This window comes from Colletes latitarsis, chromosome 10 (genome assembly GCF_051014445.1).
Source record: "Colletes latitarsis isolate SP2378_abdomen chromosome 10, iyColLati1, whole genome shotgun sequence".
Classification (NCBI taxonomy): domain Eukaryota; kingdom Metazoa; phylum Arthropoda; class Insecta; order Hymenoptera; family Colletidae; genus Colletes; species Colletes latitarsis.
In genome coordinates this window covers 26,730,875-26,756,373 of record NC_135143.1, presented here as the reverse complement: position 1 = coordinate 26,756,373, position 25,499 = coordinate 26,730,875, and the positions used below count along the sequence as shown (strand labels likewise).

Sequence of the window (25,499 nt, the reverse complement as noted above, 5' to 3'; positions counted from 1 at the left end):
TCCGCGGTGTGTAAATTAAATTAATCGTTTCGCTGTATCGGTGAAGCAATTATGTTAGCACTTTTAATCTTCATTATTATGAGGTAACATCAGCGTTTTTAACGATTCAACCATTTTCTTCTGATTTCTTTTAGAAACAAGGAATGTACAAAGCAGTAAATATGTTTCTATCAATGTGTGTTGTAAAAAGTACCTATACTCAAAATTAAAAAAGTACAGTAAGTTTTCCATGGAGACGGAAATATATAAATGTATATTAAAATATTTAATGCCAATGAAACTAGAAAGGAATAGTTGTATGTACTAAATTATTTAGTGTCAATGAAACTGGAATTAAATAATTTAGTATTTACAGTTATATATTTTCATTTTCATTGACACTTACTTAAGAAAGGAAATGTTGACGTTATCTGTGAATAATAATTATTTACTTTCTTGTACATTCCCTTTTACGTTTTACCGTATTGGTATTCGGATTAATCGTTCATTATGTTGTTTTCGAAAATATCGAGAGTAAAGTAGTTGAAAAGTTAAAAATGTTCAGGATGGCTTTACCTCACGATAAATTATTTACACCCATGCAATAATTGAAATTTTTGTTTTGTATTTTCGATTGAAATATTAGGAATACATGGACCGTAGCAAATCGTCCGATAAAATTAGTGCATGTATACGTTACCGTAAAAGTGGAAGGATTGTGAATGTGTACACTTACTAGCGAGTGTTTATCTTTACTAATTTCACTAACAAGTGTGTACTTTCACTGCTCTGTAATCAATGTTGTTCATTCTGAACATTCACTCCTTTATATATTCAGTATTGTTGTATTAACGTTATGATATTCACATTATGACTATCATTGTACGCGTGAATTGAAATGGTCAACCTTCGTGGATTATTTTTTAAATGGTTGTATTTTCAGTGCCCGTTATCAATAAACCAAAACAATTTAGACCATTACGTACAAAAAGTAAAGTAGTAAACGCTAGTAAATAAATGATCGTTTAAAACAACATTCACATACGATACGAATGAAGGTGTGCAATCATTGAAACTTCCACATTCACGATGAAGTATATACCAAGTAACCATCGCGTCTTCTCAGCGTTGCACAGCTTTGACGTGACACGAATCCTTTTGAAGGTGTTATCAAGCTGCTTCCTCGGTTCGCTTCGTTTTCAGTGAAAAAGTTTACTTTAATCTTCCGGATACTTGGACTTCATGATCGTATACACCGTCGAAGGAAGAAACGTACTCCGTCGTAACCGATAGAAACTCTTCTCGCTAATAGCAACCGAGAACCACTTAAGATGAAAATCTCAGCCCGAAGCCAAGAGTACGTACGTCTTCCGTTATGATTACAGAAATCGACAAGAATTCGTTGTTGCTGTAGCATCCTTTATCTTTCCCAGAACTTAGTCAGCCGCCATGCTTGTAAATCGTGTTTCCGGTTTTGATACTATTTCGAACGGAGACCGGATGGATTCTAGTTTCTCGTTAGATTCAAATTGGATGATGCCAATTGCTTCGACCCACGATATCGATACGTCTCGTCTACCGACTTCCTGTTTCTTGAACCGTAACTGAACCCCGGTACCAACACGGAGACACCCCCGACGGACAAAATCTCGTGCCAGGACGCTGTCCATCGTTGAAATCGCTGAAAACGGAAGCCGTGCAATCCGGTGTCGCGAACGTAAATGCATGCTTCTCGAGCGACGAACCCGAGCCGAAGAGACTCTATCGTCGACAATGTCTTCCTCTCTCGTCACGCGTTACTTCGACTCGCTACCCTGCACATTGACCGCTCGGAACCGCTGTCCACAGAGGGAACCAACGTCCCTCCGAACTGTTTCCCCGACAGAACTTTATCGTAGAGTCAATACCGGGCGTAATCCGAAGCACCTCAGTAAACGGAATTGTACTGCATGTTGTCGGCGTACTGCGGTTGCCCTGCAGGCGGCGGCGGTTGTGGACTGTACTGCAGCGACGTGTCCGAAGCGCGACGCCTGAGCGCCGCGACGCTGTGGGCGCCTCTCCAATCCGATGCTTCGGTCGCGTTTACATCGGCGGCCACGCAGGAAACACCGCCGCCGCCGCCGCCTCCGCTGCCGGGAGTCGTCCCCGGCGATCCCTGGCCGCAGTTCAAGGCCGAGCCTAACCCGCCACCCTGACCCACGCTCGATCCACCCGGAGGGGAGCCCCGGGACGCCGTCACGTGCACACCTCCTGGAAAACAAGTTCAAAGTAGGCTAGACCGATCACGGCTGTGACGCTTCAACTTTAGAACAAGATTACATACGTAAAAACTGTTGCACTTACACGGTAGTGCTTACCTATTTATCTGGGATTAGTGCTTTACAGCTATTTTTTAATATGTCAAAATGTTGATAAATGAAACGCAACATGTAGATGATACAGTGCGTATCATAAATATATCATCCCCTTAAAATGTAAGGAATTTGGAGGTTGGATCAGCGTTCTTCCACCTCAGGGATCGTTTCTAAGTAGTCGAGCTATACATACACGCTAAGTCTTCCATACTAATTACTCTACATTATGTTCCTAAACATTGCATCTCCGACAGTCATCAGAATCCCTTGAGAATCTGATCTTCTCGAGCAATCACCTAAACATAGTCTAATCCGAGAAAAATTAAATATGTCTATAGCCTGCGTTGTTACTTTTTTGAATATACTTTTTTGTCGAACGCGAATATCAATAGACGAACAATAAAACGAACGTTTATGTACGTTTTACTATTATAAAATCTCAGCTCTCGTCAAACGAAGGTTTATTTGCGAACGATTGAATTTACAAAGGGTGAATACCAAGTCCTTTCCTCGGGGTTTCGAAGGCGTTGGACGTTATCGCGGATGCAACATTGTTCTTAGCTGCTCGTCGAATAGTCAGGCACGAATCCCTTAGTCAGGTAGCGTAATTTACAGGTGCGATACCGCAGGTGCGGGAGGGAACGTTTCCCTTTCTTCGCAGGAGATATTAATACGGTAGGCTCACAAAGTGCGTGGGGTGCGCTACCGGGTATCGTAAAGTCGTTTCCTCCTCTTCCTACGCCACGTTGGTGGCCTCGTCGAGAGACAACGGGGAAAAGGGATCCTTTTATGACGGTATCGTGGCGAGAGCACAAGTTTGCGAAGGACTATGGTACCGCCCCTTTTAGCAACCTCTGCGGAAAGAATGGAATAACTAATGACACCGGTGAGCATCATTTTACAGCGTTTTCCTGGCCAACCTGCTTTTCTACGATTTTCATTGAACGCCTCTCATCGCGGAAAAAGACGCGCGATTTATTTAATACTTGAAGACAAACGTGCGTAGTCTCGCATAAATGCTACGATCTCTCTTTTAGGAAATCAATGTGCGATAAAAGAAAAGAGAGAGTATAGAAATCAAAGTTTAGCAGATAAGGAAAATTCACAAATCGCTCTCTTCGTTACACAACCACTTTAGACGTAAATAAGATCGTCGCTTGCGATTAGTGTTTTCTTTAATTTCAGTAATTGGACGTAGAGTCTTATTTTAATTTTCAAATAAATTTCAGGGGGAAAAATTGCGTCCCGAAGAACACGATCCCCCGCGAGAAAGAAGAGAATCCTGAATTGTTCTATAAATGGATACTGCATATTCCATGAAGATGCCCATCAAATCCGTCTGGCCTGTCGTCTCGTGAAACGGTGAACAATTTAAAAAGTAAACCCAGCTTGTGGAACCAGTTCGTTGGCGTATTCTGCTTTCAAAAGCGTTGGGTTCGCGCGCGACTCGAAAATCGTGCATTTTCGGGCACAGTTAATTCACACCTTATAGACGTCCGTTTGCCCGTCGGTTGGTGGACGGGGATAAACAAAATAGAACTCCGTAATCGGCACGAAAACCGACGTGCCACGGTCGCGCTACCGTTCGATGCTAATCATCATCGAAAACCGATAAATAAGACGTTTCTCTAAAAGGTGTTTGCCCTAGGCATTACCAACGAGTAAAAGCGGATAACTGACTGCGGCCAGTCTCGTGGATCGACGATCACCTTAAACCGAGTCCACACGTATGCCGCGGATGGTAAATCGCGGCTGCGGAACGGCAACTTTTTTCCTTTCGGTTGACGCTACCTGCCCCGCGGCGATAATACGTGATAATTGACACCTTGTACGTGTTACGTGTGTACACAGATACGTGTTCGCGTTTCAGACACGCTCACGTTTGCGCATACATTGTGAAACTGTGTTACAACTAAAAGCAGTTTCGCCACCACGGCTGGGTACCCCGTTGAGTTACATCCTTTCGCGTTTAACAATGTTCCACTCGATTCGAGGTCAAACTATCTGCCATGTCTCGAGTATTTTCTTTAGTTTTGATCGCTCGTTGAACTCTAATTCTGCACGGAAAAGTTTTTGGAAATAAAGTTTCCTTTTTATACTAAATCGTATCTTAAAATACTCGGACTAACAATGGATCGTAGAAGTATTTATCGGATGTAGGAATAACATGAATTTTGTGTTAAAGTGAAATTTGAAATCCAATTGGAACTTTTGCTCTGTGTATGTTGAATGTATTTAGAAAATAGTTTCATCCAGTTTCAAACTGTGCTCTACTTTCTTTAGTTTTGATCGCTCGTTGAACTCTAATTCTGCAAGGAAAAGTTTTTGGGAATAAAGCTTCTTTATGAGATACAATTTAGAGAGAAATAGAAGTATTCATCGAGTATGGGAGTAACATAAATTTAATGTAAATGTGAAACTTGGAATCCAATCAGAACTTTTGCGTTGCGTCTATTGGACGTTTGTGGAAAATAATTTTATTCGATCCAAAAATTTTTCTATACCTGGTAGTAGTTATATGTTTCAACCATTGACGCGAGTTTTAGCTATTCGCTAGAATAAAAATGTTGGATTTCATTCGGGATTCAATTATAAGGACTATGTTTCATTTTGTAGTTTCAATCGTGGGAATTCAATCAAAATGAATCGAATGAAATGTTCTATTTTATTTATTGGAAATAAAGTTTTTTTGAGGCAAGATTTAATTACTTTTGCTCGTAGATTAAGTTCTTTTTTTATAGCAAAAACTCTCTAAATTTTATCCAGCAGTATTCGATATATTATGTATTTATAAAATATCTAAAATACAATAGTTTTGCCATATAATTTAAGTCTTTGACAATGAGTATTCTAGTTTCATACCTGTGATAATTAATGCAAATAAACTCTGCTTTTTTTACACGATTTAACAAAAAAACACCAGCAATCTTAAAACTCTCAAACAAGTAGAGTAGAAGTATCGAAGTATTTATTGAATATGGGAATAATAATACGAATTAAATGTAAAAGTAAACCATTTCTTTAAATATCTACTACATTTGGATTCGGAGTTTTTAAAACTATGCTTTCAATTTTCTTTTTCGTAATCCCAATCGTTTTTCAAAGCGTTTATTTCAGCATATAAATGTTAGCACAAATAAAAGTGTGGTGCACTATATATCGACCATTTATAGAATGTGATTATATCCAGCTTCGAACTACGGTATACCTAAAAATGGTTCCATCATATTGTTTTCTGCGGTTCCGATCGCTTGCTGGTTCGATTATCCCTGACGTAAAAATCAATAGATTTTTTTTTTACCGATTTCTCGGCATTTATTTATAATTCGCTGTTGTTCGTTACAGATATTGCATTTCAATTACCCGTCAGACACTCGAGTAGCTCCATTATAAATGAGCATTCCGGGAGGGAAGAGACGAAAAGGACGGAATTCGAAATCGAACGGAATATAATGCCCGTTCCCGTGAACATTCGCGTCGAAAAAACTCGTCTTAGAAGTTGTTAACCTCGGAAAACGACGGTGCGCGAATCCCCGTTTGGAATTTAATCCATTTATACTTGTCAATATGCATATGCCGACAGCAGTATCCGACATGATGTTTTTAAATATGATTTACCGAAACGAATATAGAAACGGTTAAGTGAGAAAGACACTGGTCAGAAACATTTCTTTAACCGGATTATCGAAATCTCCATTAATTTCTCCTTGAGTCTGGCTCTTTTCTCAAACCTAAAACTCACGAAGATACGTTTCCATCGATATTCGATGAATTTTTAGATCGGACGCGGAAACAAATATTAGTGAAAAGTTTGACATCTCTCGTGACGATACAAACACGAAAATCTTGAGTCTTAAAATTGACAGGTGCTATGCATTCGAAAGATATTTAGAATATTTGTTTAAATTTCTAAAATTCTTGTCATATTTAAGAAGTAAAGGGAGATAGGGAAAAGGTAAAATTTCTTTTCTTTCTATTTTTCCTAATTTTATTTCGCATATTTGTATCTAGTTCTTTTCTACTTAGACAAGGAGTATCGTCTAATCTTATCTGCTGTTTATTTTTCCAATAGAATTATATCTATTCATTAGGTGTAATACATATTCCTTTTATTTAGGTCACTGTTTGGAATGTTGTATTTTCTTAATTTTTTATAGACATTGTCTCAACCCTTAAATATAATAATTCGTATCTTACTTCAGGTATGTCTCATATTTTTGCATAGTACGTGCATTCAGTATTTTTTTGTAAATTAAAATTTCCCATAAACGCATAAAAATCAGAAGTCTACTTATAAAACTCTTTGTTTCCCTTTCTGCTGGTAAACATTCTGCTTGACTAGAAAATCCTTGGACACCCTGTCTATAAATCAGACCGATTGCCTAAACGTAGGGTCGAAACGTTAGCGTTCGATAGATAAATCGAACGACGCTCGTGAATACTAGTTTCTCCGTTTATTGTTTTACTTTTTTAGCATTTTCGAGACTATGCTCTTTCGAAACGTTTGCGCGACGGACAGAATTTCGTGGGACAAAGAATTTCACACACCGCCTCGTCTTTGGACACCTTCGAAGGTACAAGGTCTCTGGATAAGGTGAAGCGTAACTCAACCAAGACAGGTTGCATCGGGATGTTATGGTAAACATACAGCGAAAGATCTCGCACCTAGGTGCGAGACCGGGCTCGAAGTTTGCCTGCGTAAACAGACGAGAGGACGGAGTTTATGTTTCTGTCTCAAATTCCTTACATGCAGGCGCATAACCCCTCCGAGCGATAATGCACCGTAACGTTTAACGACTTCGTCAAAGAGGTACCGGGTTCCTCGATACTGTTTGCACGTTGTCTTTTTTTAGAGGGCCACGGTCCAAAAGTTTGGCAAGACGATTATCGAACCGCCCATAAGCGTCTGCGTTTGTACGCCGCGTTAATATTCGCCTCTTCTCGGATAGAAAATATTCCTCTACTAAAGATCCGTTTTGCAGCCGATACCGTCGGTCCAAATCACGCTTTAAACGCCAACACATAAAATTTTATTATCCTAGGAACACTGCTTTTAACGACTCTTCGTGTTACAGAACGTCTGTCGTCCTTTCAAACTGCACATCGATTCTATTCTTCGTATGCTCGGTCTCTCAGCGTACAATTAATTAATATTGTTACGTATCAAAGTTTCTTTCCTCAATTTTTCATTTCACGAAGGAGTATCTGTAGATCCGTTAAACTCCAATAAACTACTTTCACTTGTTTATTATACCAAGCTTCGAAAAATCTACGACTAAAATTACTCAACCTATATTTCCTTTACTGATAGAACCGTACTATTCTCAACTGTTGAATATGAAGTACAGTAATGATTCTTGAAATGAAAATCGATCATTTCTCGTGCAGTTTTTTAAATGTCATCAAGAGGGATCTTCCTAGTGGGGAGGAATATAGATGTTCAATTTACGAACGTTCATTACTATAAGGGTAAGATTATCGTGATTATTATGATCTGTAATGTTTCAGAAGGACGTTATCTTATAGAACCATAACTGTGTATATTAAAGTTTAGTTATACTAAAAATCTACTATGTTACAAATTCTTTTTTCCCCGCCTCAACAACATTCACACGGGCACGATTTTTCTCTGTGTACTTTGGGAAATTATTTCGAACCTCGATAGACTCGTGATACATTTGCGACTTATGGTCTACGAGCCAGGATTAACTTACCAAGGGAATTGAGTCCGTAACTAGCTTGATAGACGGTCTGCGACGGACTGCTGATCGGGAGACCAGAATTACCAAGACCCAAGCTCGAGCCGAGGCACCTCGTGCTTTGCTGGCCAAGTTGTCCTAAACTTTGCCCGAAACCGCCCATTTCCATGCCTCCCTGCCCCAATTGTCCGAGACCTGTAAAACAAGCGGTTTCGATTAAACGAGCGACTCGGTTGGCCTAAACGGACGCCGAGGGGTAAAGATGGGACCGATCCAATGATACACTCGTTAATATACGAGTACCAAACATTGCTAAGTATTAAACAGGCATTAAAATAACTCGTTGATACTGATAAGACGTACATGTTGACACGTTTCTTTAAGTATCGATATTTTTTAAAGATCGAGCAACATCCGCAATATGGTGTAGTTAGTACTGTTAGACTTGTGAATTGTTCGAATAAATTTTTACCTAAACGATCGTTCGAATATGTGAAGTAGTTTTCATTTAGGAGGATCTTAAGCTTTTGCAAAGTTAGGTCTTTCGACAATAAAATCGTTTTTTATTCGAGCGTAAATCAAATAGTTAATTTTATGAGTTTCAAAAATCATAAACTGCATTATTTTCAGCCTCGATGCTACCACGAGCCATGTATCAAACATTTTCAGTGCAAACTTTTAGAAAATATGATTTTCTCAGAGACAATCAAGTAAAACTTCGATCGAGAATAAAAACGCACGAATCACGTGACAACATAAGATTCACAATTTGCATACATTCCAACATGTACCTCCAACCAGAGAAGACACAAAAATGTTTGATCCGATAGGTGGGCCGCAACATGGATAACGAATCTGATCGACACTACGAAGGGGTTAATATAGTTTGATACGAGAGTACTAATTTCAAACGTAAATGTATCGACGATACTAAAAACTGGTCTCGGTCCCGTTCCTAACCAGGGGCTCGTCGATCAAGTGGTCGCGAAAAAAAGGGGTAAAGAGAAACGATACGCGCGTCGTCGAACGGCCATGGAACTGATAATACGCGTGGATAATTAAAGCTGTCCCGGTCGGTGGACGCACGAAATTAAATTAGAAGCGTTCCGCTGTCGAAACTTGGTCTACGTGTTTAAGACACCGTGTCCCTCCCGTAATCGCGCGCGAAACACCGGTAATAAGATTACGTGTACGCGAAATGACGCGAGAAATTGAATATAATTAATGTAAAATCGAGCAATTTGTTACGGGTGAATAACTCGCCCGCTGTTTCGACCCTCGTTTCGAAGAGCATGATACCGCGTTTTACGAGGGCAAATTAATACGATATACTATATATATATATATATATATCGCGACCTTGACGTCTTTCAGGGTACAATGAAACCTGATAAACCCTGACCAGCGACTTTCTGTCGGCGGATAAACACGGGACTTTTTTCAGGGAATTCGGCTCATTGACATATGCAAATAGGGGATAGGAATCGTTGACGCCTGACCTGTTCCCATTCCCCATCTTTCAGCGGGTCCATGAAACATCCCGGCGGCGCAGAGGTCGGAGCTCATCGGGCCAAACGGAGGCAGACCGTGCGATGGCAGCAACGTGCCCGACGTCCGGAACACTGGCGCCGCCTTCTTCCGCTTCTTCCACTTCGCCCGACGATTTTGAAACCACACCTGCAAAAGTTTCGCTCGCTGAGTTCGGATTTCGTTTTGCCACGGCTACTGGAATCTAGCAAGTATGGCAAGTTGGCAATCGGAACAGCACAGGGATCGGGGAAGTAAGCTGTTAGCTTCTATCTCCCACTGTTGACGATCTAGAACAGTGTTTGAAAATGAATTCGTCCAGTGTTTAAGTTAACCGTATGGCGACTATGAGTTGCCACTCGAGCTGGGTAAACCAAATTAAAAGATGATAAAGACGTTAAAGGTATGCCACTAATACTGTTAGCAAAAGAATAGACGAAATGAGTGAAAAACAAGAAAATTCTCGATGCAAATGGATGAATCAACTTTGAGAGACAGTGAGGCTTATAACTTGCGTAAGATATATTGATAAAGGTGATTTTACTGAAGAAACGTTGTTCTGTAAATCATTAGAAAGCACCACTACAAATATAAAAAATATAACATTTTGTGCTGCAGATGGTACTCCTAATACCGCTATATACAGGGTGTTCGGCCACCCCTGGGAAAAATTTTAATGGGGGATTTTAGAGGCCAAAATAGGACGAAAATCAAGAATACCAATTTGTTGATGAAGGCTTTGTTAAACAGTTATTAACATTTAAACTTCCGACAGTACTGAATTTTTTTCTCGAAACTGAGTAGGATTTCGGGGGTATGTCTATTCACCAAAAATGATTGTAATTGACCCCCGCAGCCAAAAATAATTTTTCCAAAACGATTTGAAACTTTTCGATTTCGCCGAAAAATTTAGGCACCTACGCCCTGTCGATTTTTCTTAAAAATTCCTTTTTCATTTTTAGTAATTTTGTTTGACGCCCTACAGAAAAGTTGTCTAATACTTTTTTTTATAGGTACCCATGAGCTCTACTTCAGAAAAAAGTTTCATTGAAATATATTCACAATTGTAGGAGTTATGGCTTTTTGAAAATTGGACCATTTTTATGGGGTTTTTCTCATTTTGTGGGGTCAAGGATCAACTTTTCGAATATTTTTAGAATTTCTACATATTCTACACTAAAATGCACGTCGTTCGCTTTTTTAAACATTAAAATCGTCCAATCCGTTCAGAAGTTATGACGTTTTAAAGATTCGCATGAAAATTCGGGCAGATATTTCTGGCTAGAAATTATATTTTCGGTAAGGAATTTTTTTCTCGAAACTGAGTAGGATTTCAGGGGTATGTCTATTGACCAAAAATGCTTGCAATTGACCCCTACAATCGAAAATAATTTTTTTAGAACAATTTGGAAAATTTTTTTTTCGCCGAAAAATTTCACATCTTCTCGAATTTTTTTCTCGAAAGTGGATAGAAATTCGGGGGTATGTCTATTGACCAAAAATGATTGTAATTGACCCCCGCAAATGAAAATAATTTTTTCAGAACGATTTGAAATTTTTTAATTTTGTCGATAAATTTCACACCTTCTTGAATTTTTTTCTCGAAACTGAGTAGGATTTCGGGAGTATGTCTATTCACCAAAAATGATTGTAATTGACACCCGCAACCGAAAATAATTTTTCCAGATCGATTTGAAATTTTTTTTTTCGTCGAGAAATTTCAGCACCTACCCCCTGTCGATTTTTTTTAAAAATTCATTTTTCATTTGTAGTAATTTTGTTTGACACCCTACAGAAAAGTTGTCTAATACTTTTTCGTAGGTACCCATGAGCTCTACTTCAGAAAAAAGTTTCATTGAAATATATTCACTATTGTAGGAGTTATGGCAGTCTGAATTTTTCACCATTTTTATGTGGTTTTTCTCATTTTACAGGGTCAAAGAACAACTTTTTTTAGAATTTCTACATATTCTACACCAAAATACGCGTTGTTTGCTTTTTTAAACATTAAAATCGTCCAATCCGTTCAGAAGTTATGACGTTTTAAAGATTCGCATGAAAATTCTGGCCAGAAATTATATTTTCGGTAAGAAATTTTTTTTTCGAAACTGAGTAGGATTTCAGGGTTATATCTGTCGACCAAAAATGCTTGCAATTGACCCCTGCAACTAAAAATAATTTTTCCATGATGATTCGAAAGTCTTTTTTTTCACCCAAAACTTTCAGCACTTACTCGAATTTTTTTCTCGAAACTGAGTAGGATTTCGGAAGTATGTGTATTCACCAAAAATGATTGTAATTGACCCTCGCAACCGAAAATAATTTTTCCAGAACGATTTGAAATTTTTGAATTTAATTGTTAATAACTTTTGAACGAAGCCTCCATCAACAAATTGGTATTTTTGATTTTCGTCTTATTTTGGCCTCTAGAATCCTCTATTAAAATTTTTCCCAGGGGTGGCCGAACACCCTGTATATGTTATTGTCGATCATCTGAAAATTTTATCGACTGATTTAAAAGAAAGATTTTTTTATTTGAAAAGAATTGATTTCCCAACTTGGATGATGCAGTCAATGTTAGTTATGTTAGGATAGGGTTTCCATACTGGGAAAATCATATCCAATGGAATATTTTCTAAAAGCGTGGGAAAAGTTGTCGAAACGCTCACGCTAACGTTAATAATATATCAACACTCAAAGATCGCCGTTTCAAACATCTAATTTGCATACAAGACTTGGAAACATAGAAACCGTCAATTCGTTTCTCTGGAAAACGTAAACAAGCGTAAAGAGTGTTCTAAGAAATCATTTTCTCATTATCAAGCAAACATTGGAAAAAGTATATTTGTAAATAGAATTGAAATAGCATAAAAAACATCTCCCAATATACTTAGAATGTCTTCACACGTACACAGCGAATCGAATTTCAAGTAAATATTGTTAATCGAAAGTTCGATCAATCTGACGTTTCGATATTCACAATCAATCGTGCGAACATCAGAAATCACTAATCTTTTTACGAATAAATCAAAATATTAAAAGATAGTAATAGAATTTTAATTTTGATAAATTCGTACAATAATACTCGGTTTAAAGCTCTCTCGAAACCACCTTATATTAGACAAAAACATTTCTAATGGACCGCTAATAACGGACAAAATTAAGCCGATCAAGTTCCGTGGGATAAAAAATATCCAACGATTTAAATTCAACGCAAATTAAAAAAAAAGAGTTTTAAATGATATTTAAAAAAAGCTTCGTCTTCGTAGAGGGGGTGTACGGGGAAGTTTGAAAAATCTCGTTCGGCTATATTTTTTGGCCGGCGATTTTTTCACGGTCGCGTGATAGCAAATTCGGACGGAAGACGTTAAGATGTCCCTGGGCGTTACGACAATATCTTCGACCCCACGGCGAGTAGCTATTAGCCGACGTTATGAGCTGTTGATTCTGGCCACGTAGTGGCCCCCTAAGCTGCCCGGGTCCCGGGGACTTGATTTATTGATATCGCATGCAAAGCCCACCCCTGTGTTCTCCGATATATACCCTCGTCCTACATCCCTCCCCACCATTACCCTCCGCCCTGGTGCTCCGACAGGCTACAGTCCCTTTCCTGGCGCGGTAAAGCGCGCTATAGCCATCTCATATGTGCCCATAAATTAGTACTTTAGCATTAGAGCGCGATGCGCGCTTGCGCCTTCGACGCGCGCGTAACCGCGAGAGCAACAGTGACCATGGTCGTTTCCGGGTTAGGAGCAAACGAGACGACCGTGCAGCCACGGGGGTGGAGACACCCTCTGCTAACATACAGGGATTATACGAATCTAATTGGATATATGGGATTCAGAGGCTACAGTGTACTCCAGGTATTGCCGGAAAGCGATCGTCGGATTTCTCCAGCGGAGGCGGTTTATTATGAGCTACTAAGTTTCGAGAGAATGGAAAACTGCTGCCCGTTAGCCATGATGGAGTCGTCTGCGCGCTTCGGGGGTCGTTCGCCGCCACGCAAGGAACGACCAGCGAATCGACTGCGAAATGACCGGTAAAACCGTACACTATCGCCCATAAGTTTAACGCCAGAAGGGCTGAACTTTGCGTCTACCCGATACGACCGTCCGTGCCATTTTAATCCGCGATGTTCTTCTCGTTAATTTTCAATCTTTTCAGATTTTGTTTCGTCCAGCGTTGCACTGGGTCGTTCGAACGGTTCGTTGCGTATTTTATGCAATATTCGAACTCAGTGTGTTTGTAGAAAATAAATATTATACAATAAAAGTTAGATGAAACGTAATAATAACGTTACTCCTTGGTCCGCAGGAATTTTTTGTCGTTCTAATTTTGGGGTGTCCCGTTTCATTTGGCGAAGCTTAGGAACATCTGTCGAGCCTGATGCCTCTCAAGGATGGACGTTCGTGACGAGAGAATGGCATTAGACCTGGATGGTGTTAAGTGCCTTGGGATCGAATCAGTGTCTATAGATATCACACATTGACTTGGATGCATCGTGCTAACGAATTAATACGTTAAGATAAATTGTTTCGTATCCCTCTCTTGCGAGGATCCATGATACTATGTGACTACGATCAATCTCAAATCTATTTAAAAAGAAAAATGGACTTCGAGTTGTGGAATTAGTTGTAGCGAGTTAAGACTAAATTATTCGTATAAATTGAAACATTCCGAATAGATCGCTGGGCGTTCTTTGTCTTCGTCATCTGTCTTTTAAATAAAATTGCGACTTGAATTTCTCCATTTGGCGCTGAAATGAAACGAATCTTTCCTGTTCCATATTTGTGCACGCCGCGAAACAGGAAGTAGAAATATGCAGAATCTTTTCTCCCCCAGTTCGATCCCTATCGTCTCTCCCGCGATGTCAATGTTTCTTGCGGCTTTCGTGGGTGTGGTTGCACCGATTTCACGGTACAACTACGGCAGAGCTACGGCTAAAAGCCCGTGGATAATTTGCTGTTACACGCCGCGTGAGCATCGACGATGCAAGCCAGAAGAGGGAAAAAGCACAAGGGACTGTCGGAGGCATATATCGCGCATTATCACGTGCTCGCCCCTCACTCTCGCCGTGGCTGATGCAGCCTGCATGCACGTACTGCAGAACTTCCGTTAATTAACGCAGGTGAATGCTAATGACTCCTGTTACGAAATAACTGCACGCAGAACGCGAGCTTTCGTCGACTGCGCGCGATATCGGGAGTCGAGCGTCGGATCACAACTGATTTCTTCGTGCATCGTTGTTAGAACGAGTTTTATTTATTTCGAAACTTGCATCTCTTGTTTCCAACGATTACTTTCATTGGGTAGTTAAAAGTTGCTTAAATAAGAATATTTTGAACTCAAAATAAAAGAATTCCAGAAACTGTGATTATTAATATCTGGATAGAAGCACAAAATATTAAGCGACAGTCGAAAGTTTTGAAGACACACATATATAAATTTCTAACTTTGAACGTATAACCATTTATATCCTTCCAAGGTAATTTTTATTTATTTAGTTGTTATACGGGGTAAAAACCTATCTTTGAAAAGAAAATATGAAGTATAATATAGAAATACATATGCATAGAACAAAATAGAATTGATATCGAGACTTATAATTTAATTGTAAATTTTGTGATTATCAGGTATAAATAATTTAAACCTTAAGGGAATATAGGAATCCAAGAATTGATTTTATAAACCGTTTAGAACAGCCTCTTAACCCATTTATGACTAAAATAAAAATTTGTAACCTCGTGAAAAGTATAAATTCCAATATTTGGACAAGTTTTATGATAACGTAGACATAATCAATACTAATTACTTTATCCACAGAGACTCCCTGTACATACCAATGCGGTAGTGAGTCATTTTCTGAGGAAGAAAATTTTCTATGAATATTTTTTAAAGGTATGACTCTGCACAGGATGTTTCCTCCCACGGACATAAACGTTGGTTTCTGTAAAAATTTCCATTTTATTTTGCTAATATTTATTTTCTCTGTTCCTTACGATAAAGTTACTCTATTTGATATTCTTCATAATTATTGAAAGTGGTCCATAATATTCAATATTGGGAGAGTTAAACTGTGTTTTTCAAATTATTTATTGGTTATTTAAGAAAATAAATAAAACAATAAGATCAAAAATAACCACAAGTTTTGTATAAATCATTCTTTCTGTACAAATCATATTCTCTTCTTCATTGCAAAACGAGTACACATTAATTACTACGCAATATTTTGAAAAGTATTCTTTTATTAAAGTATAAATTTATTGAAATATAAAGAAAAGCAAAGGCACAATATGTCAAGGGACTCAATTCAGTGCACAAAATATTCGAATAGTAATTCGCCAAATATTTACATTGCTAAATAATTTGAATACAAAAATATTAAGAGCTACAGCCCTAATCAAGTAGCGAATAGATTTCCTAACAGAAAATAGTGAAATGGGCAATATCAGCGATCCTTTGTTCGTGGTTTTATTCAACCTGATAAACTAGTATCGCGTTTCCGGTAACGATCGTCGAACGTTTGTGTAAAGCATCGCCACATCGACGAGCATCGACGATCATAGATACCTATGAAATTGTGTTAATTTAAAGTTAATTATGCATATGACGATACGACCCGCGATATGACGAGAATGGAACTATCATTCTCTATGATGACACGCGGACAAAGATGATTCGTCCGAAATGTTCCAACGTTAATTGCATGCATGCCTGACGTGCTCGATGAATTACCGTTCATTAAATTCGTATACCTTAAAAATCGCCTACTATGATCATCGAAAGACGGCAAATTGATCGTCAGGTTCGATGCCGTTATCGACGTGATTATCAAGCGACTGTAATCTGACAGGAAAATGCAAGATTCAACTAACGACATTCATTAACTCATTAAGTACCGATGTTCTATTCAGGGGACATTTAGAACATTTTCTATTCGCATTAAAATTCATTCGAACATCACGCGATCTTTGAAGTACAAAGCTGACACTTAAATAAAGCGGACTGTAAATTTTTCGAACACCTTTTTACAGTACACTACGAATGTAAAAATATCGTATGTATTTAGAAATAGTATACTCGATTTAGTTTTGAAATATTCACAGATTTTAATTAATCTTCTATAAGCTAATTCTATTTTTGTAATAAAAATGACATGCATGGAAATAGTAAGCATTGATCGTGGAATATAAATTAACAGTTAGAGTTGCAGCATTTGTTGCTAACGTCACAACACAGTTCATCTAGATCCAACAAAATCAGTTATATGCAAGAATTTCAATTTTAAATTAATAATATTCCAAGTGTCAGTGTTTTATTTATATGGAAAAGAATTCTATGATAAATTAAACTATAAAACAGGATTTTTCTTTTATGAAAAGATTGTGATAGGAAAGTATTTTCTGAACATGGTTATTCACTATCTATTTGAAGGATTAAGACTTAAATGTATGATTTCTCCAAACCTACTAAAGCGTATGATTCAGATTTAGGATCTTTAAGCCAAATGGAAATGATTAACCCTGACTCTTTAATTTCGAATAATTTTACGAGACTACCAGATGCATTATCTTTGCCAAAGAATTGGTAACATTTCTCACCCTTAAATAGACTCTTTTGACGAGCTTGTAAGTTTGCGTTCTAGTGATTTTTTTAAGCTATGAGCCGACCAAAAGTTTATTTTCAAATCATCGTCTGTTCGTTTTTGCTTCGATAAAAGTTATTTTTCTACTTGATTAGGAAATGCTGGAATGTTGTCGAGCAACGTCACGATGCGTTTAAGGGTTAACAAACGGAGAGAAGAGTGTTCGAAAGGCAAAAGGGTGCCAAACGGCTGGATCGAACGCCACGGAACACACCTTTCGATGACTAAGGTGGCTCGACTGATACCTTTCGTGGATATAATACCTCGGTTCGAGACGGGTTGGCCAGTCAATTAGGAACATTGCTTTTTAAAAATTGATCAATCACCGCACGCTGCGGAGGCGCGTGCGCCACGCAGGCAGCTGTTCCCAGGAAGCACCTGGAATCACGGCGAGGGTGGAAGTGAACACAAATGCTCTCAAATAATCAGCATCAGTCGCGATGATCACCGGGGCCGACGTTCGATCAGAATGTACGATCGAATATTCTATCTGAAAATACTGCTTCGTGTTCCTGCATGCGTAAGAGAATGTCTCTCACTGATTATGAGAACGTTTCGCAAACTTTCAGCAAAATTTTAAGGGTGGTTTCAGCACACTGGCGAAATGAAAAGTGTTTTTTAGTATTTAAGCAACGTTTGTTAGAAAACTGATAGTGTAATTAATTTTATTCGATTTCTATTTTCTGGATTCAAGATGACCTATTAAATAATTTTATAGTCTTTCATAAACCATGTTGGTTTATTGAAATTAAGTCGGTAGATTCGTGCGTCTCAGTGTAATCAGTAGATTGCGAATGTTTATGCATTTATGGAAAATTTTAATTCTCAAAAGCTATAGAATGCACTTAACAACTCTACAAAGCTTGCATATCGTTAATTCTATTAATAGAAATATGAATTTACATAAAGATCCGCAGTCTAGTAATCAGTATTATGATAATAATATTCGGTATAAATTTCTACTGATAATTTCTGTTTGTTTGTTAAGTAAACTTTATATTTCTTACCGAAGTGTTTGAGACCAGAGACAAACAGCTGCGAAGAAGTTTTCTCGTTAATGAAATTAAACGATTCGGTTTACAGAAACCTGTTTTCATAAATCTTCGTACAATTTACTCTTCCTGAGATAAACGAACAAAGAATGTCGTACGAAGACACGATAAATTTTTATACTATTTTCTTAGATTAAACATACTCTTTGAAGCTGCGTTTACAGTTTATAAAAATTTCAGGAAGATTCTTAAACTCTTTCCACGCTCTCTATAATGAAATATTTTCATATTTAAACGGTACAATTTCCGTTGTTCCAGATATGACAGTAATTCGATTTCAATTTCACCGCAAGGCGTGATTAATGCAAATGATAATTAAAAAGTAAATCTCGCGGTCAATTGAAATTTTGTGTTCTACAAAATTCAATTTTGTCCTCGATCCGGGATAACAAAACATACAAAAAGTCCTGATTAAATAAAGAGACGTCGAAATGTCTAGAACTGAAACCCTGTGGTATTAATAACTCGTGAGTAAATTACAGCCAATAAAGTGTTATCAAACTTGTAACGAAGCGTTAAATTAACGCGAATCAATTCTTTTGGCCGACCAATTCTTCTCTCATCACCGGATTTGCGTACGATAATACACGCACGGGGGTAATCGTTTATGCAAATTCAATGTCAATTGAGTGGGTGGAGATACACCGTAGGACAGACTCGTTTCTTGCATCGACGACAAAAACATAAATCACATTTGTAGCATTTACTGTAACAGTGTTAAAGGTAAAGAACAATAAAATACAAAAAGTAACGATTTACGAACTCGTGTTTACTAAAGAATTTATTTAGTGTCCAGATAAAAAGAATGTTATATTATGTGCGTTTTTCTACAAATTAAAATCTTTAGGTAAATGTTCCGATTACAGATATATTTTTTCGTTATTGTTGCCTTGGATAATAATCACACTGAACAAAAAAGCAAGCCGGAACACCATTTGTAATATACTTATCAAAAAATTTGAAGAACAAAGAAATTATCAATTAATTAATTAAAGTTACATTCTTCTTCTTGTTCAAAGATTAAATTTAATTTATGTGTAACGAGTTCAAATTTTCAAGCTTTATCTTGTACAGATACAATAAAATTTTGATAAGTACATTATGTCTGTATTTACTTAATTTAATTTAAAATTGTTGATTCTATTAAAAAAACATGACTTTCACCTGTAAATAAATCAAATTATGCTTCCCTCTGAGCCATTCGACTTTCATGCGAAACATTTTTCAGTATCGTCTACAGTTTCAATTTATTGATTTAAATTTTCTATAAAAGAATTTCCAAATATTATTTAATACTTATAACCGAGAACAAGACTCGGCGAAGCCTATTTTTCCATTTCGACGGGGAGCATCTTTCAAACCATTTCCCCCTGTTCCCAGCCACCCTGTACATTTCATACAGCGATAGTCGAAATAGAGGACGGCTAGTTTGTTACGTAGAAATGGCGAAAGCAAGCGACGGAGGGAGAGAAATCCGCGAACCGAGTCTTTCTTTCCATTTCTCTGGGCCAATCGCGAATAGCCCGGTTTAACTCGAGAAAAGAGTTTCCGAGCTTTAGGAGGGCCCCGAAGGTGGCTGAAAGGAAGGTTTGGGCAGCCGAGGTTGGGGTTGCCTAAAGGTTAGGGCGAGGTTTAGAAGGTGGAAGAGGCGGCGAGACCTCGTAAAGGGGGTTTCAACGGGCGCTGATATAAATTGAGCTTGCCATCAAGGCAAGCGGCGGGATCTGCCCAAGACCCCAAGATATATAGAAGTAGCTTTCAGCACGCCATTGAAGAATAGTTCGACTCGTTTCGTGGAAAAATGCTCGGAATCGCCGCAAAGCGGGATAACGTTTCTTTTTCGAGACTTTCCACGAGTCGAGAGCGGAAACGTTTCCGCGGATGAAAACTTAATTCATCGTCGTTCTTCCACTTCTGAAGGATAGATTCTCTTCCCGAGCGAATCTCCCTCGGTTACGCGTCTGAGAAAGTAGAACTGGTCGACCGCGAATCAGACGGCTCTTCAAGGAGTACAGTTTTAAACGAGATTATTAGTCGACATAACTATTTGGTAGCAATAGACGAGTATTAAAGAAACGTTCTTACTTTGTAACGTCTCCACACGCGTGTTCTTTTTGTAAAGAAGCGTTTTATTAATTAAGTTACAAGAAATGAGAGATATTTTTGAATTGCTGGAATCTAGAGGGTTTTGTTTTGGAAACCAGAGGGTAAGTTACGTCGTACTTCTTCAGTGAGTAATTGTAATTAAATTTGAAATTCCACGAAAGTTGAATTAATTAATTTATATGTTTTAAGAATTTGACGTGCTGCGAAGAAGTCTAATGAATCGATTATACACTGTCGTAAGAATCACATGTCAGAGGAAGAATCCGAAATTCAATTTTTACATTTGATCGTTCGTTATTAGAATGTTATATCGAATCTCGATCTCGAGAGTAGCCACGATGTTGTTGATTTTGTTACGTTAACAACATTTTTCTCCGTGTGCGGAGAAAATGGCGATTCGATGGTGGTAGCAGCTAATATTTAATGAAAATAAATACTACATAAGTTTGTACGATGCTGCCCTGATTGATGACGGTGGTTGGACTCCTGTCCGAGGGTGGCAAGACGCATTACCCGGACCGCCTACTGTTTCATGCTGCGTTGCGTCGTCAGGAGGGACATTTTCGTTGGGCCATTAGTGGGTCGTCGTGATCTAACGTCACGCGGAATTAAAATTCGAGGATCACCCTCGCAACTCGTACAACGCCGTTTTCGAAATTAACTTTTCATTCGAATCCCCTGTTATCGCTCGAAATTTTCATTGTATTCTGTAAATCGTGATCAAAGTATTTTCAAACCTCGAATTACGTATAAAAGATAATCCTCCTTCTTAGAAATTTAAATCAATTAAAGATGTTACTATTCCGAAAGAAAAGTATGGAAATATACGCGTGTCACGTTACGAGTGAAATACAGTTCTGATCACAGTACTGTAATGTATTTCGAAATGGCTGCAGTTATGACTATGTAATGGAAATTATAAATGGCAAAGAGTGGGGCAAATTGTATCTATATTGCTGCAATTTCCCTTGTCGTTAGCCGCGTTATTTTTGAATGATTCGCGAAACAGCCGTCCGTAGGTATTACTTTCTGCTATTAATATTTTAATACAACCGAAATCTAAACTATGGTTTAAATTTATGTGTTTTGTAATCTCGTTAAAATCATTAGTTTTAAATTTATTAGTATTTCGAAATTCGATTTTCTTTTAATTTTTTTAATGCGAAGGCGTTTGGCCACCTCTGGTAAAAATTTTAATAGGAGATTCTGGAGGCCAAAATAAGACGAAAATCAAGGATACTAATTTGTCGATCCAAGCCTTTCTGTCGACAGAAATTGTTTGAAAATTTCTTTGTCAAATTTCTCGTTGCTGTAAATGAAACGGTTCACGGAACTTTGGACAGAAGTTCTCCCAAAGCGTTTAAAAGTGCAACAAACAGAATTACAAAAAAAAAATTCTCGCCTGTAAAGCGAGGAGCTACATAAAGGTCGCGAAACAGCCGATAAAATGCAGCTATGCAACTCTCGCATGCACCGCGAATCGTGAACTTGATCCATTTATACTTTATTATGGTTTCACGGACGCAATATCGTTGGCTTGGGATACCTGTCGTCAAATTAGTCCGAATTGCTCGTGGAACTGGATTTATCTTCCCGGATAAGTACGATCGCAAAAATCTCTATGGAGCTATAAGTTCACCGCCGAACGATCTATCAATTGTGCATTATCTTGACTTTGTTGAAAATTATATTCTACATTTATTCTATCATTTCCTTCCATTTTAGCATTTACAATAAGTTACATTAAGTTATGAAAACGTCCATTAATTTTTCGTTCAAATTTCTTTATTCAAAGTTAGGTTTGAAGGCAGTCTGTGGTTATAGATATATTTCTCTTACGAATGAGAAAAAAGAATGTACAAAACCGACTGCAAAATCATACAATGTTGAAGCGATCGATACCTTTTTCTTATAACGAAACCATGGATAATTATAGTTAGTCAGACCCAATATAAATGGAAGAACTAAAGAATTTGAAACTGGAACTGTCCTGAAAGGAAATGACAATGCAACCAGTAGTATCAGATGAATCATACAAAAAGTATAATCTATGTATAATATTTACGACAAAGACTAAAAATCTGGAAGGATAAATATATCACGGCAAGCAAAATGTCGCAGAAGATCGATGCAACATATTCTATAAAAAATAAATTGCAATTTTGTACAGCACGATAAAAATTCAACCTCACAATGACTAGCATAGTAATTTAAAAAAATTTAATAATTCTAATAATTCCAATGGTTAATAATACTTTTCATTTCGTACAAAGTAAACTAAAATCAAAGTAGACAACAGTGGTAGACATTTTGGTGTCCCTAAAGGACGTAAATTGACTTTGAAGGGTTGAAAATCCAGAAAAATGTTATTTGAACAGTCTAACGAGAGTTAACAGCGTGAAATCAGTGATGAAAATCGAGATTCGTAGCGATCGGTTTCACCCCAACGGTCGTGTATTTTCGCGGGTGTGAAATTATTCAGGGCTGGTAGACGTCATAACAAAATGGGCGTTAGATGATGGTCCCTAGGGTGATCGGGGCGACATAGTTTATCCATTGAGAACCCCACATTCTCTCCTCCGTGCCTAGTCGCATGTGTACACGGGGATGCTTTTCTCTCCGCGCGTTCGTGCGCGCCATTTCGCTGGTTTCGCGTGCCAGTGTGGGTGTGCGTGAGGTAGCCAACGTGATATTTTTCGGCCCACGACACGTAAGAGCTAATATCGCGGTCTATGCATATTTATACGGCATTAAAAATCACCCCTCCCTTAAAATGCATAGGCTGCTGCATAGCAGACGCGCTGAATCTTCGTCGAGCCGCGTAGGCTGAAACGTTTCTCACGTCGGGGGTGGGTTTGTAGACGACGCCTCGTTCCCTTTGAACTTTTACTATTTCATTGAGACGTACCCACATATTTGGAATCTCGCTTTTGCGCGAAAATTGTTACGAATAGAATATTAGTTATTTAATTTCGTCCTTTTTAACGTGTTCACTGCCGGACCAAACCCCTCAAAATTGTCCACGAAAGCGAAACTTTGGTTTCAGGCTGTTGGAAACTAGATTACCCATGGAACTTGTTTTTACAGTCTCGTTAAAATTCGAGAGTCCTATCTAAATTTATTTTCTTTAATATCTAATCTTGAGAATTGATTTTTTTAGCTCTTTCATGAGAAATCATGTTATTCGTATGTGGGTCGCGTGACAGTCAATGTGTTAACAAGTTGTGTATTGCTCTCTTTGTCGAATTCAATTTTAATCTAGTAATATAATAACTCGAAGAATTTTTAATACGCGTTCGTGTGATTTTATTTTTGCTGGAATTTTCGTGACTAATCAAAGAATTCTTTTTATTATTTTTCCCGGCTGTTGTTTACACGAACGATCGCTATTTGTCAGGAATTTTTCGGTATTTTTGCAATTTTCAATGTTTGTAAAAATGCATAAAACTGGTTATAAAATTCTGGGAATATGGGTGTATATATTAGAGCTTATAAAAATATCATAAGAGTTGTAAGGCATTTGTACTATTAAATTATTTAAAAGGAAACCAGTTAAAAAGTTCTATATGGATCGACATGTGTACAAATATATAACTACAAAATTGTATAACGTTAAAATGGGAAAAGCATGTACGTGTAAATGTTTCTTGACAAATTTCTAAATTTTTAATGTAAAACTTGGTATGTAATTTTGTTTTCTTCGCAGTGTATGATATTCAGTTTAATTTTAATAAATATTGCATGTATTCGCTACTCTTTTACAAGCAAATATGTTGTTCCTTTTCATATGTGTTCCACTTAGATATGTATTTACTTATGACCTCTTAGTTTTACTTTTTACTTGCAAGGAGAAATTGTTATCCGTATAGGATTCAGAGGAAATTTAACCCAGTGACATTTTTCTTTATAGATAAGTCTGTATTACAATGGTAACGTTATAATTATAGCCCAAAAACTTCTTTTACAGCTTCATATTTATACATATGACATTTATGCTGGTACACTCTTCTTATTTTAACATTCTATATATGTTTTATATGATTTGTGAACTCTTAATATCATAGGATATTTTGAAAACTCGTTGTCTACATTTATTTTACTTATAATTAATGTTGTCTACACAAAATAGAGACGTTTATACAAGGAGGTCGCTGTCTTTTACTTTTCAATTGTATACATTGACGAATTTATACTCTATTTTGTCAAAATAATTTACTATGCTTTCAGTCATCGTTATTGTTATTATAATAATACAATAAAATTCTTGTCTATTCATCCTGAACGTCAAGGGAAACTCGCGAAACATTGTCTGTAAATTAAAATTAAAAAATTTGTAACGTTTCCACATAAGTTTCAGATTAATATAGTACATTTTACTTTTACAATTTACAGATTCAATTTCCATCGAGATATAAAAGGACAGCCTGAAGTACAAATAACCTAATCATTATTATATTTATCTATGTATACCAACATTTATAAATTTGTGGAAAACAAAGGATTAATATTATATTACTTGTACTAACAAGCAGGATTAAGATCGAAGATTCAATACGTTTCTAATTCTAATGCATCGAACTTATTCATCACAAATGCAAGTTTAATCCTAGGAATAACAGTTTTTATATATTTTAGTAACTGATAAAATATACCCGTGAGAGTAGTAGCTACATAATTAAGTGTCTAAACTCGAGAATGTTGAACCACGTTTACATTTGTATTCTCTGAAATGTATGCATGAATTTTTAGAATTCGATTTGAACCGCGTATAAATAAATAAACCGTCTGCAGCTCGATCTAGAAAAGAAAATAGCATTTTGAGCCTAGAAGATCGCGATCAGAGTTCGATACTTTAAGTACGCGAAGCATTTGTATCCCAAGTTTCCCGATTACTTATTTATATCGTATGTAAAGGTCTTCGACATTTTGTCGGGCGTCCAATATTAGTCGAACGTCTGTTGCGCCCGTGTATTCTTGTTTCCGGTCCAAACAGGACGTCGATTTATTTTTCGCGTATCGTCTCGCTCGTTAGGCGTGCTCGATATTTGTTCGATAGCATTCGTACCGACCAGAAACAACGTGGCAGTGATTTAATACGAGACAGAACAGTGATCGAGAGTGATTCGCATTGCGACGA

General features: G+C 37.5%; 1 protein-coding gene across 1 annotated transcript in view; it reads right to left on the bottom strand.

Moving 5' to 3' along the window:
- Window positions 1–895: 895 nt before the first annotated feature.
- Window positions 896–25,499, bottom strand: part of Otp (orthopedia homeobox) — a 51,376-nt gene continuing 26,772 nt past the window's right edge. The window contains exons 4-6 of the mRNA XM_076774405.1: window positions 9,532–9,709; window positions 8,048–8,227; window positions 896–2,229 (exon numbers count right to left, since the gene is read on the bottom strand). Of these exons, the coding sequence (XP_076630520.1) occupies window positions 1,907–2,229; window positions 8,048–8,227; window positions 9,532–9,709 (681 nt within the window). The 3' untranslated portion in view covers window positions 896–1,906. The remainder of the gene's footprint in view (window positions 2,230–8,047; window positions 8,228–9,531; window positions 9,710–25,499) is intronic.